Source organism: Myxocyprinus asiaticus, chromosome 8 (assembly GCF_019703515.2).
Source record: "Myxocyprinus asiaticus isolate MX2 ecotype Aquarium Trade chromosome 8, UBuf_Myxa_2, whole genome shotgun sequence".
NCBI classification, from domain to species: Eukaryota; Metazoa; Chordata; class Actinopteri; order Cypriniformes; family Catostomidae; genus Myxocyprinus; species Myxocyprinus asiaticus.
In genome coordinates this window covers 14,591,149-14,609,393 of record NC_059351.1, presented here as the reverse complement: position 1 = coordinate 14,609,393, position 18,245 = coordinate 14,591,149, and the positions used below count along the sequence as shown (strand labels likewise).

Sequence of the window (18,245 nt, the reverse complement as noted above, 5' to 3'; positions counted from 1 at the left end):
ATAAACATACATGCAATGCAGTACTGCTATGTGCAACCATGATGTATTTTAATGTAGTTGCAACAGGAAGGAGGATACTATGTGAAACAGTTGCTATGGCAGCAGTGACTCACCGATGTTTAGGGAGTGCAGGTGACTAAGGCCACACATGGTCTGCTCAAGTAGGGACACAGGGTTCAGACCTGAATGAGGACAGCTTGGGTCCTCCACGTACTACAACACATAGAACAACCACACTGTCATTATGACAATAAAGTTTAAACTAAATATTGATCATTTTTGATGACATTGTTTAGTTTTAATAAATTGATTATTATACAGTCATAATACAGTACATTTAGTAAAAAAAAATTATATTGTTGGCTTAGTAGTAGTGGCATACTGCCAAATGTCCTATTTTTAATCTGTCACTGTCGTGTTTTGAGTAAAACTAAACATCCTTAAAATAAGATACATTTACCAAAGAAGCAAGCTTAAATAAAATATTAGGACTTATATCATATTCTTTATATTAGGACGAGTTCAAGAATATAAGTGTATTTTGACATGTACTATTGGCAGAATATGCATCTTTCTTTGGCCTTGTGATTATACAGTTAAAATTGAATACTGAAAATGTGATTATTATTTTTAAAAACAGAATATTGTTGGATTGTTGAATTAGTGGCAAACTGCAAAAGTCCTATTCTCAATCAGTATCTTGGTCTTGTTTTTGTTATTAACATTTTTATTAATTCCATACACAAAACCAATAAACACAACATAAAATATGGAATCAGTTATACAAATTAAAACCCCTCCCCCCGAACACCCCCCCCCCCACCCGACACAAACACACATTACAGTAGTCTCTTACAATTATAACAAAAAATTTGAAACAAACAAACAAAAAAAAAATACTTTCAAAAAACAAGAGAGCACTTACACATCAAACTAAAAATTAAAAATCCCTCTCCACTTCCCCTTCCCGAGAACCCTCCAAGAAATCCAAATATCCACCCCACTTCCTATTAAACAAATCCCACTTTCCCAGCCTTCTGTAGATTGCCTCCTCAAATGCCGCAACCTCACTCATCTCCCCGCACCACTCCCGAAATGGGGGTGCCCCAGCCGTCTTCCACCCCCTAAGTATTATTCTTCTGGCCACCATAACTTTGGCCAGGACCCAACCTCTCAAGTGGCTATCCCCAAAATGCATGACCTCCCCATCACCCAAAATGCAGAGTCTGGGGCAAAATGAAAACCATGTGTCCAACACATCACACATAAATCCCTGAATCTTCAACCAAAATTCCTGTATTTTAACACATCCCCAAAAAACATGGGTTGTGTCCCCGTCTTCTGATTGGCATGGCCAGCAGGTGGGTGTGTCTTTAAGACCAAGTCTATACAATCTAGAGGGGGTCCAATATAATCGATTCAAAATCTTAAATTGCATCAGATGTACCCTTGAATCTCTAGATGTAGACTTGACATTTTTTAGAATCTTAGCCCACACTCCCTCCTCCAATACCAAATTTAAATCTCTCTCCCATAATCTTTTGAGAGAAGCTGAAGATCCATCCCTCAGACTCTGAATTAACAGGGAGTAATACACTGATGCCTCATGACCTTTTCCAAAAGCAGTTATCACCACTTCTAGAGTATCTGCCCTTTTAGGGGGGTGTATGCTACTCCCAAAAATAGTACAGAGCAGGTGGCTCAGCTGTAAATACCTGAAGAACTGAGATCTAGGAATCCTGAAATGTTGGACCAAATTTTCAAACGATCTCAACCCACCACTCTCATATAGGTCACCGAGTGTATTAACACCCCTCTCAATCCACTCCGACCAGCAGAAAGGGGACTCACCAATACGCAACTTTGGGTTTAGCCATATGCTCGAGGCAACATTTAAATAAATGTCTGATTTAAACACTCTGGACACTCTTGTCCATAGCGCGTGCAGATGCGAGATAACGGGGTGTGACTTAACTTCTCCAATTTGTTTAATAGAAAGGCTTTGTAATAGTAAAATAACTTTCTGTTCAATTCCAAACCAGGGAGGGGCTCTCTCAGGTGGAAGTGACCAATGAGCTAAATGTCTGAGACCGAATGCATAATAATAAAAAAAATATCTTGGGTAGGCTTAGCCTACCTTTGTCAATCGGTCTATGCAACTTGTTGAAATGTAACCAGGGATGTTTTCCATTCCAAATGAAGGACTTCACTATACTATCAAATTGTTTGAAATAAGAGAGGGGGACATCTACAGGGAGAGATTGTAGCAGGTAGTTGAATTTTGGAATACAATTCATTTTAATAACATTAACCTTCCCAATCATCGATAAATGTAATGAAGCCCACCTACTCACATCACTCGAAAACCTTTTTATTAAAGGGTCAAAATTAACTCTGACTAAATCACATAATTTTGCTGGGAATAAAATGCCCAAATACTTAATGCCCTGTTTGGGCCATTGAAAGGCGCCCGGCTGAAAAACCGTTACTGGGCAGTACGCAGTCAGAGCTAAAGCTTCGGATTTAAACCAATTAACTCTGTATCCTCTGTATTTATAAGGAATTAATAATTCTGTGGAGATGAGGCAAAGATCTAGTGGTGTCGGAGACGAATAATAAAATATGATCTGCGTAAAGTAAAAGCTTATGCGCCACGCCTCCTGCCGTCACCCCTGGAAAATCATCCTCCTTTCTTATCACGGCTGCTAATGGTTCCAGGGCAAGACAGAACAATAATGGGGAAAGAGGGCAACCCTGCCGAGTGCCCCTATTCAGAGTAAAATAATCTGAAATTAACGCATTTGTTTGTACCGCTGCTACAGGGTGTCTATAAAGTAACTTAATCCATCCAATAAAAGTATTTCCGAATCCGTATATTTCTAGCATCTTAAAAAGATAATCCCATTCTACCATATCAAATGCCTTTTCGGCATCAAGTGAGATGGCAGCGACCAGAGTCTGATCATTCGCCACTGACCACATGATATTAATGAGACGCCTAATGATGTCAGAAGAGCTGCGGCCCCCAATAAACCCCACCTGATCTATATGTATAAGAGATGTCATAACTTTACTTAATCGGTTAGCCAGAATTTTTGCCCAAATTTTTATATCTAGCTGGATCAGGGAAATTGTATGGTAACTTTTACACTCGCTTAGATCTTTGTCCTTTTTAAGAATCAGACTGATCTGCGCTTGTGTCATGGTTGGGGGAAGCTTTACATTCTTTAATGACTCTGTATAAACTTCTAACAAAAGTGGAGCCAATTCTGTAACATAAGATCCAAAAAATTCAGCGTCAAAGCCATCTGGTCCAGGAGCCTTGCCAGTAGGCAGGGCCTTAATTACCTCTCCAAGCTCCTCCAAGTTTATCTCAGATTCAAGAGAATTTTTTTGCTCAGTCGTCAATTTAGGGAGTTCTAATGGTTCCACAAAGTTTCTAATATCTTCATCAGTAGACGAAGATGTGGAATTATAAAGATCAAGATAGAATTCTTTAAAGGCATTATTAATATCAATGGCCAAGGTAAAAATTTCACCACCAGCAGATTTCACTGAGGGAATGGTAGAAAAAGACTCTCTCTGCTTTATATATCTAGCCAAAATCTTCCCTGCTTTGTCCCCAGACTCAAAGTATGACTGTCTTGCCCTGAATAACCAAAACTCCACCTTCCGTGACAAAATAGTATTATATCTGTATTTCAATCGGGTCAATTCTCTGAGGCCATCAGACGACATTTGGCGCTTCAGTTCTGCCTCTGCACTTTTAATATTCTCTTCCAACTCCACGAATTCTCGTGCTTTGGATTTTTTGGTGAATGAGGCATACTGTATGATCCGACCCCTAAGAACCACCTTAAATGCCTCCCAAGCCATGCCCACAGAGGATACTGATGAGTTGGTCTTCATATAAACATTGATTTCGGTCTTTAACATTTGTTGGAAATCAGGATTTTGCAAAAGGGATACATTAAAGTGCCAACTATATGATTTAATTTTCTCTATATGTGGCAACACTTCTAAACTCACCAGGGTGTGATCTGAGACTAAAATGTTTCCAATTGAGCAATCAACAACAGATGAAATGAGGGATTTAGATATATAAATATATATATATTCTAGAATAAATCTTATAGACTGATGAAAAAAATGTATAATCCCTACCAGATGGGTTCAAAAGTCTCCACATATCTGTAAGACAAAGATTTTTACACATCCTGTGAAGCATCAATGTTACTCTAGGGGGCTTGCACACTTTTGCTTCACTATGATCAAGGACTGAGTCCATCAAAAGATTAAAGCCAATATTATATCATGAGGGGTGCCAGCGGCTTGCAACATCCCTTCGAGATCTATAAAAAAGCCCTGATCATCAGCATTAGGTGCGTAAATATTAGCCAAAATCAACCTTTGCCCCTGAATTTCTGCTAAAACAACAATGACTCTTCCTAATTTATCTTTAATCTGTTTGAGAAATTTGAATTGTAGATGTTTACCTATCAGTGTAATGACTCCCCTGCTCTTGAGTCAGCACTAAAGAAAACATGCCCACCCCATATCTTCCCAAATTTTTCCGCTACCTGCGAGGAGAGATGTGTTTCTTGAAGAAACACTATATCACATTTCTTATGCTTAAGAAAATAAATAACATTCCTTCTTTTTATGGGGTGCCCCAACCCATTCACATTCCATGTGGAGAGAGACAATCCATTCACATTAACATTTGACATTTTGATATAATAGAAAAAATAAACTGTGTGTCAAAAATAAGATTATACAGACCACATTCCCCATTAGTGCAGTAAAACCCCAAACAAAACAAACAGAAAAAAAATAATTTGCGCATTAACCCCGCGCACGACAGTGGCAACCGGCGTCAATCCCTCTAAACTCAAAGAGCCCATGTACGCCTATGAGAACCCCTGCGACAACATTACCATCGGATTGTTCAAGTCCGGTGCTTCTGTACAGATTTTGTGAGGCATAATTACATAACAGAAAATACTTTGTAAAACAGATCCCAGCCAACAGGCAGAATAAACAGAAAGAACGTGTAGATTCATTTACAGAACTGTTATGAAGGTGTTGAAGGTGTTCCTCCACAAAACAAACACCAGCTAATATAAAGCTGTTCAGTTTCCTCGGACAGACAAACAAGTATTTCACGTGTTCAGTGAACCAGCTGTTATGAGTGCAGCAGATGACGTAATCATTCCAATGTCCCACGAAATACTCCACAAAAACAAACTCCAGCCAACAGGAGGCATAAGCACAAAGAACGATCAGATTCATCCACAGCTGACCCAAAGCAGTGTTATTCCACAAAACAAGCTCCAGCCACTAGGAGGAGCCAGCACATAACGAAACAAAACAGGCATCCCGGTTCCTCGGATGATCAAGAGTCAAATTCCCCCAGAGACCGCATAAAAAAAAAATACATCATGACTTACTCTGTCCTTCAGCTTAATAAAAGACATCATTTGTGTGGGCATGTGGATATTTTGTGGTCATTTATAGTGTCCATTCTCAATCTGGCCGGGAACTTCAGTGTAAAAGCGATCTTCCGTCATGCAAAAGTTTCTTGAAGGGGGTGTCATACCACAAAACAAACTCCAGCCGCTAGGCAGAGCCAACACAGAAAGAAACAAAAATGGCACCCAGCTTCCTCAGACAATCAAGTTATGTACATTGAGTCAGTCCACTCACATAAGTAACATGCAATGGTTTACTCACCCATAGTTTCTATAAAGGACAGTGCTTTTTGGGGGTATAAAAATACTTTGCGGCCATCTTTGGTGTCTATCCTCAGTTTGGCTGGAAACATCAGTGCAAAAGCGATCTTCCGTTGATGTAAGAGTTTCTTACATTCCTTGAACCGATTGCGTTTCTCTCATCGAAATTGCAAAGTCCGGGAACAAGAAAATATTGTGATTCTTCCAAGAAAGTTTTCCTTTGCTCCTCACCTGGCACAACACGAGATCGTTATTGGATGATCTCAGAAATTTGGCCAGAATTGATCAGGGCCTGTCTCCCTCAGCAGATCTGCGAGCCGGGACTCTGTGAGCTCGCTCGATTTCCATCTTATGGCCTGTTATGTCGAGCAGACTCGGGAAGAGCTCGTCCAGGAATTGCACCATATCTCTGTCCTCTTCATGCTCAGGAATTCCAACAATTCGTATACTGTTCCTTCGATTTCTATTTTCGAGATCTTCCAATTTTTCTAAAATGCATTCCAAATCTGTTTTGAACGCGGGCGGATTAGCGGATAATTCCCTTTCCGATGACTCAAGATAATCGATTCGTCTCTCAACTCTTGTGACCAACTCAGAGAATTTTGTTTCCATCACCGTAATAGATCACCGTATTACAGCGAGATCCTCCTTGTCAGCAACAACCTTCGTCAGCATCACCGAGATGTTGGACAGTTGACGCTGAATTCCTTCTCCCGTCGCGCTTTCCAACTCGAGTCCCAGGCTCGCAGTCCCATCAGAGGTTTCAGCTAGAGCATGTAAATGTCTTTTAATGTCTCCAGAGTCTGAGGATTTTGACTTCTTTGCCATGTTTACCTCAAAGAGCAAATATGTAACTGGCTGTATCAAATCTCACCAGATTATACCATGAAAATAATTCAAAACTAGCAAAGTGCGCAGAGCTCGCCGTTTACACGTCTGCTCCTCGTATGGCGTAACCTGGTCTTGTTTTTGAATAAACTACCTAAATATCTTTAAAGGGATCGTTCACCCAAAAATAAAAATTCTAAATTTCCTTCAAAAATTCTTTACTTTTTTTGTTACTTTTACTCACCTTCATGTTTTTCCAAACCTGTTTAACTTATGTGGAACACAAAAAGAGATGTTAGGTAGAATGTTAGGGACTGATAACATGAGTCACCATTCACTTTTTTATTGGATTTTCTCCATGCAATATTGGTTAATGGTGACCTTTTGAGTTCAACAGAGAAGAGAAAGTCATACAGGTTTAGAACAACACGAGGGTGAGTAAATGTTTTTGGATAAATGATTCCTTTAATTCCTTAAAAGATACATTAATGTGAGAAGCAAAATTTGCATAAGATATTAAGACAAGTTGTCAGAGAAAGTTTTTTAATTTAAAGGAACAGGTCACCCAAAAATGAAAATGATCTCATCGTTTACTCACCCTCATGCCATCCAAGATGCATATGACTCTTTCTTCTGCTGATTATTAGAAGAATATCTCAGCTCTGTTGGTCCACACAATGCAAGTGAATGGGTATAAAATTTTTGAAGGTCCAAAATGCTCATGAAGCCAGCATAAAAGTAATCCATGAGACTCCAGTAGTTAAATCCATGTCTTCTGAAGCCATATGACAGGGGTGGATGTGAAATAGATTAATATTTAAGTCCTTTCTTACTTTAAATCTCCACTTTCACCTTCTTCGTGTGTTGTTTTTGCTAATTTTGCATTTGTTGTGCATATCGCCACCTACCAGGCAAGGAGGAGAATATATCGTAAAAAAGGACTTAAATATTGATCTGTTTCTCACCCACACCAATCATATCAATTTTGAAGACATGGATTAAACCACTAGAGTCTTATGGATTACTTTAATGCTGCCTTTTATGTGCTTTTTGGAGCTTCAACATTTTGGTACCCATTCACTTGCACTGTGAGGACCTACAGAGCGGAGATATCTTCTAAAAATCTTTGTTTGTATTCAGTAGAAGAAAGAAATTCACACATCTGGGATGGCATGAGGGTGAGTAAATGATGAAAGAATATTAATTTTTGGGTGAACTATCCCTTTAAGTGTATTTTGACTTGTTCCATTGGCAGTTAATTTTCTTGTTTTAAAAATAAGCCTCACTTAATGTTATTTCTTTTTTTCCGACAGCAGTTTTTTTTTATGTGGACGCTATTTAGTTTATATCATACATTAAAATTGTGGTTAAAGTGTATAATATCTGCACCACTAAAGTCACCCCACAGAATTGCAAAAATAATGACTGTTTTAAAACAGGTTTCCTGAACACTACTCCATCTTCCATTGTTAGAAAAAAAAAACAGTTAGTCCCACCCCACACACACCTGTTGGAGTGTAGCGGCACACAGTTCAATGGCAATATAAGTGAACTGTCTGTCCCGCTCTGTGCAAAAGTAACGGATGACATTGGGATGCTCGTCTGATTCACGGAGGAGCTGAACCTCTCGCTCAGCAAATTCCACACACTCCGGGAGGATCCGCTTCACTGCCACACGCCGCCTGTCAAAATGACCCCTGCGTGCATATGGTGAATACACACACTGTTCAAGTTGACTTGAATAAGACCAGTAAATTCAAGAGATAGTACACCCAAAAAATTTTATCAATTCTGTCATCATTTACTCATCCTCATGTTGTTTTTAATCTGTATGACTTTCTTTATCCTGTGGAACACAAAAGGAGATGGCAGAATGTTAGCCGTCCTCAGTCACCATTAACTTTAATTATATAGACAAAAGATGCAATGAGAGTGAATGGTGACTGAGGTTATCATTCTGCAAAACATCTCCTTTTGTTTTCTATGGAAGAAGAAAAAAGCGATGAAACAATCATGAGAGTTAGGAAATGATGACAAATTTCCACTTTTCAGGTGAATTGTCTCTTTAAGGGTAAAGCTCAACCAATCAGAATTTAACAGCTTACAGCAGAAACTGCATGTAATGTACAAAAATGTCATCTCAGCACGCAATGTTAGATGAAAAAAAGAAAGTAAGAGCAAACCAGTTTCCTAATCCATGATAACCCACCGGAAAACAAATGTTCCCTCTGTCCCATGGCCTAGCACCTCAGAAGGACTGAAAGAGATTTTACCAACTTCCACCACTTCTGGCTCCCCATCTAAAAAACATTCACATGCAAGTTTTAAGTGAGAAAATGCTATGTAATGGGAAGAAAAGTTTCTAAGAGCTGATATACCTGACATGAGTATCTAAATATGTTCCAATTAAATAACTGAATCTTGTCATACAATTGAAAATGAATGTTTTAGTGAACAATATCCATGTTTATAAATGACATTTATTGCTTATTATAGAGAAACAAGGAAAAATTAATGGTATAAATACAGAATAGTCTACATACTCTCTGATTGGCTTGTTGTTGTTATTGGGGCGGAGTCTTTGCTTGAGAAAGGCTGGGTTTGATTGGATGCAACAGAACTAGTCTTCTCTGAATAGCTGTTGTTGTTGTAGGAGGATGATGAGGGTGGAGTGTTGGGTTCTGTTGGAGCAATTTGATTGAGCTCACCAGGCAGAGGGTTGGATTCCATTGGCTCTTCAGATCTCTGGAATATTTTGACTGGCTGATTGAAATAAAAATAAAAACACAGTTCTGCAATCTGACAATTAAACTCATTAATTTGCTCTTTAATACTTTAATATTAATGATAACTATGGCTATAGAATATCAGCTACCATCAGAATGTCAGGAGAGGGTTCCTACCTTTTGACCTATAAATTTGACAAAAGCTTTTTTTTTTTTTTTTTTTAGTTGTTTGTGATTAAAAAAAAAACTAATCTTATGGAGAATGCACTCACAAAGAGCAATTTATAGTTGATGGATTTTTTTTAGAGCCAAGCATAACTAGAAAAATGTATATATCTATAGAAATTTCCATAATTTTTTTAGATTTAATTAAGTTCTTAATTAACTACTTTTTTAAGCCTGGAAATCACAATTTTAAAATTCCCTGATATTTCCATGACTGTGGAAACCATGAAAAGAGCATTAATTAGGATTTTTTTTTTTTAAAGACACACAAGATTAATGAATTCAGAGCACTAAAACACAAACACATTCTTATTCACCCTTTTGTGTGTCAGTAGAAAGGCGATCCACGCTCCCAACAGCAGTGTCACCACCAGCACAGTCATGGGGTCAGAGGTTAACGAGTCAGGCAACACTGGGGAAGAGCTGTGCTGTGTTACCGGCGGCAACTGTAAACAAAACATGACAAGTTTGTGCTTGGACGTTTTGTGGCATGCTTGCAGTTTTGTCATGCATGAGATTTCAACAGTCTATGGAGTTGTAGACTCCATTATATGAATCTTAATTAAATGCCTTTCTAGAAACTTCACCTTAAAACTTATAACCATAACCAAATAAAAAAAGCACTTATATCAGTTAAGTATGCTCACTGAAATAGCTGCTAAAAACAATCTAACGTGTTTAAAAATTCATACATTATCGATTCTTGTGTCTAGTGACCAAAAACCATTGATGCCAAATGTGGCACTTCATGTATTAAGGCAGCAAGCATGAATGAGATTGGAGACCTATATCATACTTTAATGGTGTTTTTGTTTTTTTGTTTTTTTGCTGTGTAAATCCATTTTCGTTATATGGAAAAGAGCTGCTTGGACATTCTTGTAAATTTCTCTTTTTGTGTTCCACAAAAGAAAAAGAGTCATCCAGATTTGGAACGACATGAGGGTAAGTACTGTAAATTATGACATAATTTTTGGTTTTGGGTGAAATAATCCTTGCATGTGGAACTGTGCATTTGACTCACTGGTTGAGATGCAGGACGGAAAGAAGATCCAGAACCTCGAGGTGGGATGACATCACCAGAGCGCTGCAGGTTCTCTGGGAAATCTCTCAACATGGTGGTGTGAGCCAAAGGAGGGACTTCATGGTGACCTGTACATACAAACACACACAGCAAGTTACATATGCACCATGCATTCTTTCTATAACATAACTAATATTGGTTGAATGAATATTAAAGCTCATAACCAACTGATTTTAGTTCCCTATCTGTCACTCACTCGACGTTGGTGTCGATGTAGTGACACTAGGGGTCACTCTTGGGACCCCAAGACACCTCTGGTCTTTGATAAAAGGCCAATGAAAATTGGCGAGTGGTATTTGCATGCCACTCCCCCGGACATACGGGTATAAAAGGAGCTGGTATGCAACCACTCATTCAGATTTTCTCTTCGGAGCCGAACGGTCATGCTCATTGAGCTGATTAGCACTGTTCATTCAGCGGTCCTTTTCTCTCAACTTTGGATGGTCATGATTGCTGTCTTTCGTGTCTGGGCGTGACCCACATGGAGGCAGCGTTTATGAATGGTTCATGTTCTCACTGCGAGAACATGACCATGGCAACGTTGTGGTCACAGCTTGCTTTCATAAGAAATGGGATCGTCTCTGCCAGGTATCCCCCCGCGGACCTCCCATTCCCCAGCACACTCGTCTGCCCCAATCGGGCTTCCGGATGAATTTGCCGGCTCATCGCACAGCGAGTCTGGCTTCTTGTTCGGGGCCTGCGAAGATGATGAGCTCTCGAGCGCAGCATCGGAGAGCGGGCTTGTCCAGTCGGACGCAGAAACCTCAGCTGGGCTTCCCCCTTCGGGGACGGTCGCCCAGTCACAGGCCGATGCCGAAATGACGGACATGCTTTCCCGGCCGGCCGCGAGCGTCGGGCTAGAGTGGAACCTTCCAGGTCAAGGCGCGGTCTCTCGGGCGGACGATGGCCACACTAGTGGTCCAGGAGCGCCACCTGTGGCTCAACCTGGTCGAGATGGGTGAGGCCAACAAGACACGGTTCCTTGCTGCCCCCATTTCCCAGGCGGGCCTATTCGGCGACACTGTTGAGAACTTTGCCCTGCAGTTCTCGATGGTGAAGCAGCAGACGGAAGCAATCCGGCACATCCAGCCCCGGTGTGGCTCAAGATCCCGTACCCCGTCTGCTCGTTGCCAAGGGCGTCCCCCTGCGGTGACTGCACTGGCTCCGCCGCAGCCCGCCCCTTCGGCCCGGCCCCGGCGTGGAGCCCACCACAGGAAGCCGACGCCACCCGTCTCACAGCTGGCACCGAAGAACCCACGGAGGTCCTCGAAGCACCCCTGAGATGGGCAACCCAGGGACGAGGGAACCCACTCACGTGGAACTGGTAGGAAGACCACTCCATCCCCCGGTGGAGGGCTGGGTGGAAAATCTTTTGTTGCCTTTTTGTTTGATTTCGCCACATGCCCAAGTGGCTGCGGTACCCAACAGTTCAGCAAAAGAGCGGCTTCCTTCCTCCCTGGGTCACATACCCGGTGTGTACGGTCATCACCATGACTACCGTCCACGGGCTTTTTCTTGCAGGATTGGCGCTCCAGCGGTGCCCTTTCCGCCCCTGAGCACCCAGCTGTGGCACACAGCCGCCCCCGATGTGGCAGCCTCCACGGGTTACGAGGACAGGCCTCTTCCTCCCCCGTCTCAGGCTGTTCCGGGGGTGGTCACAAGGAGCCAGGTAAGTGCTTCGATGTCCCTAGACTCAGCATGGCCACGACGTGCTGTGGCACCTCACGCTCTGCCCCGCCGTGAGGCCCCACCTGCTGGTCCGTCCGACGACGTTGTCCCCTTGGTCCCCCACGCGTGGAATTTGGACGCATGGCTTGTGGTTTCCAATCTGTCGCGGTGGCTGGTCCGGACCGTCCAACTCGGCTACGCGATTCAGTTCACCAGGCGCCCGCCCAGGTTCAGCGGTATTCACTTCACCTTGGTCAAGGGCGAAAACGCTGTCACCCTGCGCGCGGAGATCGCTACCCTCCTACGGAAGGACGCGATAGAATCTGTACCTCCAGCCGAGATGAAGAAAGGGTTTTACAGCCCCTACTTCATCGTACCGAAAAAAGGCGGTGGGTTGCAGCCAATCTTGGACCTGCGAGTACTGAACCGGGCTTTACACAGACTCCCGTTCAAGATGCTGACGCAAAGACGCATTCTAGTGAGCGTCCGGCATCAAGATTGGTTCGCGGTGGTAGACCTGAAGGATGCGTACTTTCATGTCTCGTTCCTTCCTCGACACAGACCCTTCCTGCGGTTCGCGTTCGAGGGTCAGGCGTATCAGTACAAAGTCCTCCCTTTCAGCCTGTCCCTGTCTCCTCATGTCTTTACGAAGATCGCAGAGGCTGCCCTTGCCCCGTTAAGGGAGGTGGGCATTCGCATTCTCAACTATCTCGACGACTGGCTAATCTTAGCTCACTCTCGAGACGTGTTTTGCGCACACAGGGACCTGGTGCTCTCACACCTCAGCCGACTAGGGCTTCGGGTCAACATGGTCACGACAGATGCCTCCAAAATGGGCTGGGGCGCTGTTTGCAACGGGCACGCAGCCGCCGGCCTCTGGACGGGTCCGCGACTGCATTGGCACATCAACTGCCTCGAGTTATTGGCAATTCTGCTCGTCCTGCGGAGGTTCCGGCCGTTGATCCAGGGCAAGCACGTGTTAGTTCAGACGGACAGCACGGCAGCGGTAGCATATGTCAACCGCCAAAGCGGTCTGTGCTCTTGCTGTATGTCACAACTCGCCCGCCGTCTCCTCCTCCGGAGTCGGCAGCACCTCAAGTCGCTGCGAGCCACATCCCGGGCAACCTCAACACTACAGCGGATGCGCTGTCACGGCAGGTTTCCCTCAGGGGAGAGTGGAGACTCCACCCTCAGGTGGTCCAGCTGATTTGGAGTCAATTTGGATGGGCACAGGTGGACCTGTTCTCCTACCAAGAATCCTCCCACTGCCTGCTCTGGTACGCCCTCACCGAGGCTCCACTCGGCATAGACGCGCTGGCACACAGCTGGCCCCCCGGACTACGCAAATATGGATTTCCCCCAGTGAGCCTGCTTGCACAGACTCTGTGCAAGGTCAGGGAGGACGAGGAGCAGGTCATCCTGGTAGCACCCTACTGGCCCACCCAGACATGGTTCTCGGACCTCACACTCCTCGCGACAGCTCCCCCCTGGCGAATTCCCCTGAGGAAGGACCTTCTTTCTCAGGGACGGGGCACCCTCTGGCACCTGCGCCCAGACCTCTGGAATCTCCATGTCTGGTCCCTGGACGGGACGTGGAGGTAGACACGATCACTTAGGCTAGGGCCCCCTCTACGAGGCGCCTGTATGTCTTTAAGTGGCGTCTATTCGCTAAGTGGTGTTCTTCCCGACACGAAGACCCCCAGAGATGCGCAGTCGGATCAGTGCTTTCCTTCCTGCAGGAGAGGCTGGAAGGGAGGCTGTCCCCTTCCACCTTGAAGGTGTACATTGCTGCCATAGCAGCACACCATGACGCAATTGACGGTAAGTCCTTAGGGAAGCACGACCTGATCATCAGATTCCTAATAGGTGCCAGGAGGCTGAATCCCTCCAGACTGCGCCTCGTTCCTTCATGGGATCTCTCCGTAGTTCTTCAGGGTCTACAGAGAGCCCCCTTTGAGCCTTTGCAGTCAGCCGAGCTTAAGGCACTCTCCTTGAAGACTGCCCTCCTGACTGCGCTCACTTCCATCAAGAGGGTAGGTGACCTGCAAGCTTTCTCTGTCAGCGAAACGTGCCTGGAGTTCGGTCCGGGTTATTCTCACATGATCCTGAGACCCCGACCGGGCTATGTACCCAAGGTTCCCACCACCCCTTTTAGGGACCAGGTGGTGAACTTGCAAGCGCTGCCCCAGGAAGAGGCAGACCCAGCCCTGTCATTGCTGTGTCCGGTGCGCGCTTTACGCATCTATTTGGATCGCACGCAGAGCTTTAGAGTCTCTGAGCAGCTCTTTGTCTGCTTTGGTGCACAGTGGAAAGGAAGCACTGTCTCCAAGCAGAGGATCGCCCACTGGCTCGTTGACGCCATAACTATGGCATATCTCGCCCAAAACATGCCGCCCCCGGTAGGGCTACGAGCCCATTCTACCCGTGGTGTAGCGGCTTCTTGGGCCCTGGCCAGAGGTGCCTCTCTAACAGACATTTACAGAGCAGCGGGCTGGGCAACACCCAACACCTTTGCAAGGATCTACAACCTCCAGGTGGAACCGATTTCGTCCCAGGTAGTGGCACGCAACACAAGCGGATAAGCCTGGGATAGCCGGCCAGGTGTATCGCTTGCACATAGCGCCTTCCACCTCCTTTTGAGCTGAAGACGTGCGCCGTTAATTCCCAGTAGTGTTCACAAAATTTGTTCCCTGGTTGACTTCCTCCGAGCCCTGTGGCAGTCGAGTTTTCGGAGAGACTCACTGCCGGCCCAGTACACGCGCTAACTAAGAGCCCTGTTCTGGGGTAGGTGCTCCGCATGTGGTGGTTCCCTGTAAGGCTAAACCCCATGCGATCTATATCCTCCGCTAGTTCGTTTCCCTGGTGGAAAACTGCGTCTTCCTTGGGCAGAGCCCCTCTGCCCCAGTCTCCATGTTTGTAGTAACTCCTCCCCCATTGGGCAGGATCTACCTTGAAGGCTCCCCACATGGTTGGAAAGACCATGTGATGTATTCTTCCACTTAAATATCCCCCCCCTCTTTCGGGGCGAGGTGTGGTCTTCGCGGTGTCTTCCCCTTGGGAGGGACACCCCCCGACTAGACCTGGCAGCCCAGTCGGATAATCCCCCTTCTTTTTAGGGAGTGGAAAAAGAGAAGGGGAAAAGAGGCCATGACTGGGCTAAGCCTGTCTCTATCTTTGGGTAGTCGACTTGTCCCCAAAAAGGGCCGTTCGACACTCATAACTGTGTTGGGGGAGGTTACGTGTTGACCTGGTGTGCTGGCTATGAGGCACACAGCAAGTCTGCCCACCACACACCACCAGTTCACGTAACACAGTTCAGCCTTGTGGCGTTTTGTATAGGGACCCCTAGTGTCACTACATCGACACCAACATCGAGTGAGTGACAGATAGGGAACGTCATGGTTACTGGTGTAACCTCCGTTCCCTGATGGAGGGAACGAGACGTTGGTCCCTCCTGCCACAACGCTGAACTACCCGCTGAAATGGCCGGACCTTATATCGGCTCCTCAGCGTAAAACCTGAATGAGTGGTTGCATACCAGCTTCTTTTATACCCGTATGTCCGGGGGAGTGGCATGCAAATACCACTCGCCAGTTTTCATTGGCCTTTTATCAAAGACCAGAGGTGTCTCGGGCTCCCAAGAGTGACCCCTAGTGTCACTACATCGACACCAACGTCTCGTTCCCTCCATCAGGGAACGGAGGTTACACCAGTAACCATGACGTTTTTCTGCCAGTATATTTTAGTGATAAAATCCATTAAAAATCAGTATTAATTTTATATATATGTATACAGTTGAAGTCAGAAGTTTACATACACTTAGGTTGTATGTCCGCAACTCATTTTATAACCTCTCCACAGATTTCATATTAGCAAACTATAGTTTGGCAAGTTGTTTAGGACATCTACTTTTGTGCATGACATGAGCAATTTTTCCAACAATTGTTTACAGACAGATTGTTTCACTTTTAATTGATTATATCACAATTCCAGGGGGTCAGACGTTTACATACACTAAGTTAACTGTGCCTTTAAGCAACTTGGAAAATTCCATAAAATGATGTCAAGCCTTTAGGCAATTAAGCAATTAGCCAATTCGCTTCTGATAGGCTAATTGGCTAACTGGAGTCAATTAGAGCTAACTGGAGTCAATTAGAAGTGTATCTGTGGATGTATTTTAAGGCCTACCTTCAAACTCAATGCCTCTTTGCTTGACATGGGAAAATCAAAAGAAATCAGCCAAGACCTCAGAAAAAGAATTGTGGACCTCCACAAGTCTGGTTCATCCTTGGGCCCAATTTCCAAATGCCTGGAGGTACCACATTCATCTGTACAAACAATAGTATGCAAGTATAAACACCATGCCATCATACCGCTCAGGATGGAGATGCATTCTGTCTCCTAGAGATGAATGTAGTTTGGTGAGAAAAGTGCAAATCAATCCCAGAACAACAGCAAAGGACCTTGTGAAGACACTGGAGGAAACAGGTAGACAAGTATCTATATTCACAGTAAAACGAGTCTTACATCGACATAACCATAAAGGCTGCTCAGCAAGGAAGAAGCCTCTGCTCCAAAACCGCCATAAAAAAGCCAGACTACAGTTTGCAAGTGCACATGGGGACAGAGATCTTACATTTTGGAGACACGTCCTCTGGTCTGATGAAACAAAAATTTAACTGTTTGTCCATAATGATCATTGTTATGTTTGGAGGAAAAAGGTGAAGCCGAAGAACACCATCCCAACCGTGAAGCATGGGGGTGGTAGCATCATGTTTTGGGGGTGCTTTACTGCAGGAGGGACTGGTGCACTTCACAAACTAGATGGCATCATGAGGAAGGAAAATTATGTGGACATATTGAAGCAACATCTCAAGACATCTGCCGGGAAGTTAAAGCTTGGTTGCAAATGGGTCTTCCAAATGGACAATGACCCCAAGCATACCTCCAAATTTGTGGCAAAATGGCTTAAGGTCAACAAAGTCAAGGCATTGGATTGGCCATCACAAAGCCCTTACCTCAATTCGATAGAAATGTTGCTGGCAGAACTGAAAGCGTGTGCGAGCAAAGAGACCTACAAACCTGACTGTTACACCAGTTCTGTCTGGATGAATGGGCCAAAATTCCAGCAACTTATTGTGAGAATCTTGTGGAAGGCTACCCAAAAAGTTTGACCCAAGTTAAACAATTTAAAGGCAATGCTAAGAAATGCTAACAAAGTGTATGTAAAATTCTGACCCACTGGGAATGTGATGAAAGAAATAAAAGCTGAAATAAACCATTCTCTCTATTATTATTCTGACATTTCACATTGATAAAGTCGTGATCCTAACTGACCTAAGACAGGGAATGTTTTCTACGATTAAATGTTAGGAATTGTGAAAAGCTGAGTTTAAATGTATTTGGCTAAGGTGTATGTAAACTTCTAACTTCAACTGTATATATAAATAATTCAGTAATTTAATTAATTTGAACACTGAACGCAAAGATTTTTAGAAGAATATCTCAGCTTTGTAGGTCCATTCAGTGCAAGTATATGGTGATTAAAACTTTGAAGGTCCAGAAAGCAGCACAAGAGTAATTTGGTAGATGTGGGTGAGAAATAGATAGATATTTAAGTCCTTTTTTACTATAAATTCTTCTCCTTGCTCAGTAAGTGCTATGCGCAAAGAATGCAAATTGCCAAAAACAAACAAAAAAGAATGTGAACAGTGACAGTGGAGATTAACAGTAAAAAAAAAAATTAAATATTTATCTGTTTCTCAACCACACGTATCATACCGCTTCTGAAGACATGGATTAAACCAGTGGAGTCGTATGGATTCCTTTTATGCTGCCTTTATTTTCTTTTTTTTGGAGCTTCAAAGTTCTGAACACCATTCACAAGCATTGTAAGGACCTATGGAGCTGATATATTCTTCTAAAAATCTTCATTTGAGTTCAGCAGAAGAAAGAAAGTCATACACATCTGGGATGGCATAAGGG

At 43.8% G+C, this 18,245-nt stretch overlaps 1 protein-coding gene across 1 annotated transcript in view; it reads right to left on the bottom strand.

The window, feature by feature from the left end:
- The window catches only part of LOC127445331 (serine/threonine-protein kinase/endoribonuclease IRE1-like), a 39,692-nt gene that overhangs the window by 6,447 nt on the left and 15,000 nt on the right, over positions 1 to 18,245 (bottom strand). Inside the window, exons 11-16 of the mRNA XM_051705329.1 lie at positions 10,533 to 10,660; positions 9,829 to 9,957; positions 9,104 to 9,323; positions 8,770 to 8,860; positions 8,068 to 8,257; positions 114 to 213 (exon numbers count right to left, since the gene is read on the bottom strand). Of these exons, the coding sequence (XP_051561289.1) occupies positions 114 to 213; positions 8,068 to 8,257; positions 8,770 to 8,860; positions 9,104 to 9,323; positions 9,829 to 9,957; positions 10,533 to 10,660 (858 nt within the window). The remainder of the gene's footprint in view (positions 1 to 113; positions 214 to 8,067; positions 8,258 to 8,769; positions 8,861 to 9,103; positions 9,324 to 9,828; positions 9,958 to 10,532; positions 10,661 to 18,245) is intronic.